General features: G+C 36.9%; 1 protein-coding gene across 1 annotated transcript in view; it reads left to right on the plus strand.

The window, feature by feature from the left end:
- LOC136243755 (cilia- and flagella-associated protein 70-like) overlaps nt 1–9,101 on the plus strand; it is a 17,587-nt gene extending 8,486 nt beyond the window's left edge. Inside the window, exons 12-27 of the mRNA XM_066035361.1 lie at nt 2,538–2,627; nt 2,861–3,045; nt 3,096–3,218; nt 4,662–4,794; nt 5,225–5,296; nt 5,356–5,415; nt 5,489–5,572; nt 6,563–6,604; nt 6,653–6,786; nt 6,836–6,951; nt 7,006–7,706; nt 7,761–7,913; nt 7,958–8,119; nt 8,173–8,262; nt 8,736–8,837; nt 8,896–9,101. Of these exons, the coding sequence (XP_065891433.1) occupies nt 2,538–2,627; nt 2,861–3,045; nt 3,096–3,218; nt 4,662–4,794; nt 5,225–5,296; nt 5,356–5,415; nt 5,489–5,572; nt 6,563–6,604; nt 6,653–6,786; nt 6,836–6,951; nt 7,006–7,706; nt 7,761–7,913; nt 7,958–8,119; nt 8,173–8,262; nt 8,736–8,837; nt 8,896–9,045 (2,397 nt within the window). The 3' untranslated portion in view covers nt 9,046–9,101. The remainder of the gene's footprint in view (nt 1–2,537; nt 2,628–2,860; nt 3,046–3,095; nt 3,219–4,661; nt 4,795–5,224; nt 5,297–5,355; nt 5,416–5,488; nt 5,573–6,562; nt 6,605–6,652; nt 6,787–6,835; nt 6,952–7,005; nt 7,707–7,760; nt 7,914–7,957; nt 8,120–8,172; nt 8,263–8,735; nt 8,838–8,895) is intronic.
- The last annotated feature ends 506 nt before the right edge of the window (nt 9,102–9,607 follow it).

A 9,607-nucleotide genomic window follows, 5' to 3' on the forward strand; every position in this document is an offset into this window, starting at 1 on the left:
GGGGGATATTGTTTTATTAACTCTAATTGGTGGCCGACCAGTGGAAGAGCCGTATGTAGTTATTGGGTAATTAGCAACTGCCTTTTATATATTTTATTTATTTTTTAGTTTTGTTTCCTTTATTAAAATATATTGAGGATAGGATGATTTTTAATCGCAATTAATATATTAATTGTTTTTGCTAATTGAAAATGTTAAAAATTGTTTTATTATTACCTTGAATCAGTTGTATTAGTATGAGTATTATTCCCTTTCGGAACACAAGAGAAGTGTTCCGAATGGGATTAATATGGGGTTTATAATATTATTTGTTGTAATATTATTAGGTGGAATAGTGGGGCCAGACTTGGTTATTGGGTGAGAAATAAGTGTAGGACCAGAGTCGGGTAAAATTGGACCCTTTGTGTTTGGAATAGATTATGTGTCTTATTTGTTTTTCAATAGTAAATAAAAATACAAACCCAATCGCCCACAATATAGGAGTATCTAAAATCTTTGTTCCTCCTAAAGTAGTTACGACCCAACTAAATATTTTTATTCCCGTCGGTACAGCTATAATCATAGTTGCCGCAGTAAAATACGCCCGAGTATCCACATCCATTCCTACAGTAAACATATGATGAGCCCAAACTATAAATCCCAAAACACCAATTGAAATTAAAGCATACACCATCCCCAAATAACCAAATACCCCTTTTTGACTAAATACTGGTATCACTTGAGATACAATCCCAAACCCGGGTAATGCTAAAATATATACTTCTGGATGTCCAAAAAACCAAAACAAGTGTTGAAACAAAATTGGGTCTCCTCCACCTGCTGGATCAAAAAAAGATGTACTAAAATTCCTATCTCCCCCCAGCTAAAACTGGCAAAGACAACAATAACAAAAAAGCCGTTACCAAAATTGCCCAAATAAATAGTGGCATTCTATCAAAACTTATTCCTGGGGCCCGCATATTTAAAATCGTCACAATAAAATTCATTGACCCCAATATCGAAGAAATACCTGCAAGATGTAAACTAAATATCGCCATATCTACTGAAGGCCCTGAATGTGCTTGAATACTTGAAAGTGGTGGATACAATGTTCATCCTGTCCCCGCTCCTTGTTCCACAAATGCCGACCCTACTAACATCATTATTGCTGGCGGCAATAACCAAAAACTTATATTATTTAATCTTGGAAATGCCATATCTGGAGAACCTATATAAGTTGGCAAAAACCAATTCCCAAACCCCCCTATTAAAATTGGCATCACAAAAAAAAATATCATAACTAAGGCATGCGCTGTCACTATTACATTATATAAATGATCATCTCCAAGCATTGTTCCTGTTCCCGATAATTCTAACCGTATTAACATACTCAACCCCACACCAACCACCCCCCTAGTACTAAATACAAGCTACCTATATCCTTATGATTTGTAGAAAATAACCAACATATCATTTATTTTATATTATGAATGTAAAATGGATATTATCATACACATTTTACATTCTAATCATTAATTCCTAGTTTCAATAGCAATTACTGATTATTGAATACAAAATTACATTCAAGAATTGAATGTAATTTTGTATTCATTGAATGGCAAAATGTATACTTATATCAAAGATATAAGTATACATTTTGCCATTCATTGATTTAATAAATGGGTCTAAAATTAAATCACACATCATAGACTTACGTTTTGTCCTCCTTTGCATTCCATTTCTTTTTGTTGACAGCCCAAGGTGTCAATTTGTGGTAGCGCATGATGACTTCCCTACACTTGCAAACTGCAATCGTCCATATTTTCCGTGGTGACAGCACTTCTCCTACTGTTCTTCATTTGTAACACTGTGTAACAAGTTGAACATAGCTGAAAGCAAAGTGTAATGGCCACCTCACTTTTGAGTGAGTAATTGATAGTTGGGGTGCACATTGACGCCACATTCAGATGAAACCATCAACTCTGGCACCATTCTTTCTTTTGATGTGGTTTGCACAGGTTCACCAGTAATAACATTACAAAAAGTAAGCAAACAAGTGTAATTTTCAGTTTAATTAAGGATCATAAAAAGTAGGGAAACAAGGGAGGTCGACTACATACACCTAATCAAACTTAAAATTCCTAATTTTTCCTTATACTTGTAAACTTAAGGTCTGTATAGGCAGACACACGCTCATGCACACACATATGATGGATGCATACACACATGTACACATATACATGCATCTGGAATCACAGGCAGGAACAAGTACCCTATTGCCTCAAATTATGGTCTCTTGTATAAATACCTGGTCCTGTTTATAGTTGCCAGAGGTATACAGCATCACAACATAAGTAAATGCCTAGTTTCACTTGGTGTCGATCAAATGAATGCCTAAATAAGATATGTGTGTACTTTTTTGTCTTTGTTACCTCAGATAGCTTGCATATCTTGCTATGTGTGCCATGTACATGCTATTATGTGGTTATATATCAGAGCATTATGCATACCGTTATTTCATCAATTAATATGTAATACAACACTTTGTATGTGTCTAGACTTCAAGGTCAAAGAGTACTATGGCTCTGCTGGGTATTGTTAAAAGTTCAAATAGAGGAACACGGTCAGCTAGGAGAGGCAAAGGAAAGGTATAAACACAGCTAAAAGCTTTTGTGCTTGCATATTATATGTTGTAAAATATCACATCTCTTAATGCTATTGCTGTCCAATACTGTATTCAACTACTCCAATAGAACATTTATTACTAGTGGATACAACACATATTTACCAGTTTGCCAATCAAATCATGTGTACATATAGGATTTGGATGTTTATAATTTTGAGATTTGTTGTCGAACATGCTATAAGAATATGCTATTAGGGTTCGAACACCAAACTAAACTCATCACAAGAAGGATCTCCATCAGAATCAGTTGAAGCCACTCCTCAAGCAGAATCTAAGTCGGATTCTTATGCATATTTGGAGTCAAGAGCATATCTTAAGATAGAAATCAACTTGGAAACTTCCTTGATTCCCAAACGAACTATATCTGTTCTGGCTAAAAGGTTCTCAATAACTATGTTATATATGCTGGAACTGTCTATATCATGTATAGGATATCAGAGTACATTCCTTCTCGTCCTGCTCTGCCTAAGAGGATTGGAGGAGCAGAGAAGGCTATTCTAGATTTCCACAAAGAAGTGGGTAATGTTATCAACCTGTTGCTGTCAGAGTACAGGTATGTTACATAGTTACATGTGTTATCATAGATAATAGAGTAAAAGGGATAGGAAATGCAAGCGATTTCCGGTTTGATTTCTGTTACGCGTGACTTGAAAGGACAAGACAGTTATGTGCTCAAGCATGGGAATTAGTGTTCTAAGTAGCGTAAATAGTACTACAGCAAGTATTTAGGCCTTTGTGAGAGATTTTGGCGAAGAATTCAGACCATAGATTTTGTAACTAAGCGTATCACATTAACCGTGATTGTTACACGCTGTCATACTTTCGCTCATAGTACCTTCATGCCTCGTCCATACCGCTTCTTTTATAGCTGGTTCCACTTTCGAATCTTGTGGTAAGCTAGGCGTGTCACCAACACAGTCTTTTACCGTTGCGTTGTATTGCAAGGTGGTTTAAACTTTTGGTTAAAAATGGAAGATACTTAGTCGTTTCTTCAGGCAACAGTTCCTGTTTTGCTCTGATATTTCTACTGGTTCTCTCTGTTAAATGGTAAGGAATAGGTTTATCACAGTTAAAAGGATAGAATATATTTACGAAGAAAGTAAAGTGGTTTAAAGTAATTTTTGGGCCGTTTTTTCACTTTCAATCTCCTTTAATTTTGCGCATAACTTCCTTGAGGGTTGGTACCATCCTAGTTCCCTCAATTACTTACTTGAGTTCACTGTAGCGAAGTTTCACAGTTGTTGGTTGCAAAATTCTGTCGTTACAACAATTTATTTCTCTTTGATACAAGCGCAGCAAGCGTAATGAGTATGTTCGTGACGTAATACACGGAATTCCAATAGAAATGTACGTATTTTGTGACATCACGTTATTGCGTTTCCTATCCCTTTTAAGTACTCTATTATCTATGGTGTTACCAACTGAGCAAAGCAGGTCATTTACATACATTCCTAGAATTGCTCCTCTGTTATCTATGGTAACAATGGAGTGGACTGCCAAAGTTTCAGTCTGATATGATGAATAGTCTTGGAGTTATAGCATTAGACATTTGAAACAGCTAGAAATTTGATTTATATAGCAGGCAATTACAGGCACTTAAATAATCGATCATATCCTCCGTGTGCACAGAGAAGAAGGCTATGTCAACAATATGACTATTTCTAATTTAAACTCCATCATAAAGAAGTGCCCATAACTCACGTGCCTTTTGTTGTATAGAGTGTGAGGAGGTGTGTGTACATGCATGTGTGAAATATGCCTAGAACCTGTGCTCTGGCCAATTTAATGGTTCCTACGGTATATGTTTTATTGATTTGAGCTTTGTTTCAGTGCATACCAAAGTGATCAAAAAGCGTGTACAAAATTTTATGTGGTGCGCTTATATTTACCTAGTTTGTTTAAATATGTTTTATATGCGAAAACAGCCAGTTTTTGCTCAGCCGGTCACATATTTATAATTGCATAACATGTGTACTGTCAATTACTCCATGTCTAGAAATCTTATTGGTGATACTATACCTGATGAATCATCATTGACCAATCAAAAAGATATTGAAGAACGAAGAAGAAAGCTTATATCTGAACTGAACTCTTCTGGAAAATACTATGCATTTAAGGAAAAACTCAAGGTACTTAAATGTTACATACAGTGGAATCAGACCTGGAATTCTCTGTAACAGAATGCCTAAATGATTGTTTCATATAATTATAGTACTGGTTTACCTTATGCTACTATTTCTGTTATCTGAACATCACATGGTTCCAGGAATATTCGCACACATGCACACACACACACACACACACACACACACACACACACACACACACACACACACACACACACACACACACACACACACACACACACATACACACACACACACACACACACACACACACACACACATGCACACATGCACGCACACACACACACACATGCACGTACACACACACACACTCATCAGCATGATGTATGTGTGTGTGTGTATGTATAATGCTTGTTATGCAACTATTGTTCATTGTTTAATAGTGCGTATATTGTACCTTTTGGATCCATAGCAAGCCGTTGTAAAAATTGTGAGGGAGAAATATGTCAATACTGTACCACTGACTGACCAGCAGCAATTACAGGTACAAACTATTCAATTCTTATAATATATTATAATACTATTCTGTGCATTTAACTGTAGATGTTTATGAGCAAGCTTTACATGTTTCTTGTCGACCAGATGCATGTTGGAGTTAACAAAGTGAGTATTAATATGAAGTAGATGCCAGAATGTCCATTAATTGTGTTGCACAATATGTACATGCAATGTATAGGTACTTTCATTGGAAGATCCTAAGCCACAACCTCCTACTTTCACTGATGCAGAAATGATGAGACAGTTTGCTCATGAGGCTGAGGTTTGTTACATTTATTTTAGTGTGCTACTTTATTTGCATAGGCGTAGCAACCGGGGGGGGGGGGGGGGAATCCAGCCCCTCTTGCGATTTTCTGATTGTAAACAGAGTTGGGATCGTTACTCTAAAAATGTAACTAGTGACATATTACTCATTACTTTTACATGATGTAGCGCTACAGTTACATATTACTTACTGAAAAAGGTAACGAGTTACATATTACTCGCTACTCTGAGGGCTGTAACTAGTAATAATATTACATTTGTTCATTACAAACTATAAAGTAAGTGCAACCTTCTAAATACAACTTTACAAGCTACCAGCCTACAAGCTACCAGCCTACAAGCTACCAGCCTACAACTACAAGTGACACAAGCACCTGCATGAGCAAGACAGACATGTGTTTCTCTGGTGTAGTTCAGCCACAAATACACTTTTTTTTGTTGTATCTTGGCCTCAAGGGCACTCCCCATACACTATCATTCTTTGTCCATGCCTATAATGCTATCTCCAGTCTTGTCTAGACCCAAAATGCAATCAATCACGCGCCTGGATACAATGCGCCTATAAAGAAAGTAACATGTTACAGTCGTTACAATTTCTAGATGTAATATCCGTTACATATTACTCGCTACTTTGTCATGTAACGCGTTATATTACTCGTTACTGTATAAATAATATTATTACGTAACGCGGTATTTGTAATGCGTTACCCCCAACTCTGATTGTAAATTCAAGAAGATTGAGATACTCTAATAGAGCGGTCAGTTACTGTAATAAAGCAGTCACAGTATTCAGAGAAGCAGTGTAGCAAATTATGAAATTGTGAATAAGGATTTTTATGTGCTTTATCAGTGATACAATCTATATTATTTAGTGGAGGACAGCCATTCTTAGCAGGTGTTGACCTTTTTTTTTCTCTTCGACACCAAAGTAGAGCCCCCCTATCTAAAAATATCTTGCTATGCCTATGATTTGTATGATATTTGACAGGTGGCCAGGAACTATGATTTGGCAGAATTCTACTACAAAGAGGTAAGTGATGCATTGCAGGCATTTATATGTATTTGTTACATGTTACAGCGACTTGCTAAAGCAGACTGCGTGGCAGATCACTGGTTTGATTACGGAGCATTTTGCTTGTTGGTAGAGAAAAACGACATGGCAGAACAATGCTTCTATGAGGCTGTATCTCTAGACCAAACTCACATACCTAGGTAAAATATTTTGTTTATTGTTAATAATTTTTGGGTTTTACTTACGTAGTCTCCTGGCCTATGGCATGATGTGCTGTTTGTCTGAACATTATGAAGAGGCGGAGACATTCTTTGAAATGGCTACTACAAGTGATCCAGATAACATTATAGCCTGGGTAATGACAGGTATGCACAACGCTCATAGTTTGGCTATTGTATTAACAGCTCCCTTATTTTTAGGGCTATTTTATGAGAGCACATCTAACCAGATAATGTGTGACATGGCTTATGAACGGGCAGCTCGTCTCAACTATGGGCCAAGGACAAAAACGTTAGTCAACTTTGCAACATCATCAGACAAAAGTAGCAGGAGAAAAAGTACTCTGAAGGCTGTCCCGATAACATCAAGTCTTAAACAACAGAGTAGTGGTGGCCATGTTCCACAGGTGTACGTCAGGGCTCCAACTTTGTCGGGCGCACAGGCCAGTAGTAGCAGCACAAAAATGACAGAGTCAGAAACTGGACAGAATATTGGCACAAATGGTGGCGGTCAAAATGACGAAGTAGCAGATGATGTTGCTAATACCATCGATGCTACTAAAACTAGTACCCCAACTACAGTTGCCCCTGAATCTGCCCAGCCGATCAAGAAGCCAATGCTCAATGTAGAATCTTCAGTAAGCTTCAAAGATGACATAGTCAGTGTACATGCTGACCCTTCTGATGATGCTAAAGCAAATAATGCTGAGAAACGAGCTCTGACAACTACACCAACCACTATCCCATTGAAAGATACATCATCTGTTCATAATGCTGCAACCACTTCTGCTATTTCTTTTGGTGACATTCAGAAAAATGAATATGATCAAGATGAAGATGATGCACAGCAAAGCTGTTTCCTTCAAACTGCATCTTACCTGCTGGACATCCATGCTATGAAAGTAAGCTAAGTAAATAATTTTATATACATGTAATTGACATGTATACATGTATAGTTTGCAGAGATGGCACTAGCTAATGAATTGGACTCACCTGAAGGTGGCCCATCACTGGCATACAACCTTGCCTATGGTAGACTCCTCATTTATCAGAACAAATATACAGCTGCTATTGAGTGCTTGCAGAGCATTGTAAAAGTCAACTGCCAGGTAAACATTCACAGCATGTACATTTGAACATGTGTTCACTATAGGAATGTAATGCTTATTCATTACTGGGATATGCCCACTATTGGGCTGGTGATATTCAAGAAGCTAAGGAATGTTTTGAGAGGACCGTATCCTTTGTGGATAATTGTGTGGACATTCAGTGTGTTTATATTACATTGGCTGATATATACCTGAAAGAAAATCAGGTACAGTTTGTAAGGTACTAGCATTATAAATGTTATGTAGTTTGTATTTGTAGTTTGAAAAGATGAAAGATGTTGCTTTACAAGCAAGCAGAATATCACCATCTTCCATAACATGGCGAGCTGTTGGTATTGCTTGTTATTATGTGAGTTGAGTAGTATGTAGTAATATTTTGAAGTGTATAATCATTAACAATTTGTTATAGTTAGAACACATCAACCAAATTCTCTGCAATTTAGAGACCCAAGCATGATGTGAGTAAAGGCCACCCATTGCTCACAAATTATGTAATTACTGAGGCTCCAATCCTATGAACGTATCCAGAGTAAAATAAATAAAGAAAAGTGGCAAACTGTACTGAGCTGCTAACATGTGATTTATCCTTAGTGTCAGTGTTATATTAGTGTTCAAGAAAAGTTTTGATGCATTGTTTCATTGTACTGTAGTATTTGACCTGGCATGAAACTGATAAAATTCATAGTTTCCTATACTAGATGGAGCAGTGCTTAAATTAATTCTAAGGGTTAAATTATAAATGTGAATTTGTATGTAGCAAGTATGTAGCACTGTGTCATAATACTGTTACCCAGGGAATCACTGAAGTACATTGTTCTGTAGCTTGGAGAATTGACAGAGGCAGAAGACGCACTGTCAGAAGCTAATATATTAAACAACTCAGACCCAATTGTATGGGGCTACCTGACATTAGTTTGCCTAAAGGTTTGTTTCATATAACAAACCTGGTCATGTATTATATTATTGTAATATGTATGTATAGTCTGGTCGTGCAGGTGAAGCAGAACAAGCCTACAAGTTTGCTCTCAAGGCTAAGTTATCAGATACTGCACTGTTGGAAGAGATTAAGGAGCTTCGTAAAGCAAACTCTGCTCTTACATTTTCTGAAGCTTCTAATATAGAGATAGTGTAATTCATGTACAGATATATCACCTTACAATATAGTATCAATCTTTTCTGTGTCATTCACTCCTGCATGTTCAATTCTGTGGTCTTATCAGTTACATTTACCATATTGCATTGTTACCACCTTCGGGTCAGTCCACGTCAGTAGTAAGAAAAAGTATTTGTAGTAGTGCATGTACTTGCAGTTTTGGTGCACTTTTTCATAACTCATCAATGGTGAACCAGTACATACTGCAAGAAAAAAGTAAGAGTGGCATAAGACACATGAACTGTGCGATTGAACATGTGCCCCAACTATCATTAAATTTTACTGCCACTGACTTCACTTCCACGTCACCCATCATATAAATGAAGGACAGTCTGCTGCAACCAAACAAATCCACTCAGTATGGAAATTACTATGAACATTACAGATGATTCTTGTGCTACAGTAGAAGCCATATTAATACACTACCTGTAAATCGATATCTATAAATGTACAAGAAAAAACAGGACACAAAAGATAAGTCCATGATGCATGCATTGTAGCTGCTACGGCTGTCGAATAGGCACATTTTTGGTTGAAGTGA

The sequence above is a fragment of the Dysidea avara genome, chromosome 13 (genome assembly GCF_963678975.1).
Source record: "Dysidea avara chromosome 13, odDysAvar1.4, whole genome shotgun sequence".
Taxonomy (NCBI): Eukaryota; Metazoa; Porifera; class Demospongiae; order Dictyoceratida; family Dysideidae; genus Dysidea; species Dysidea avara.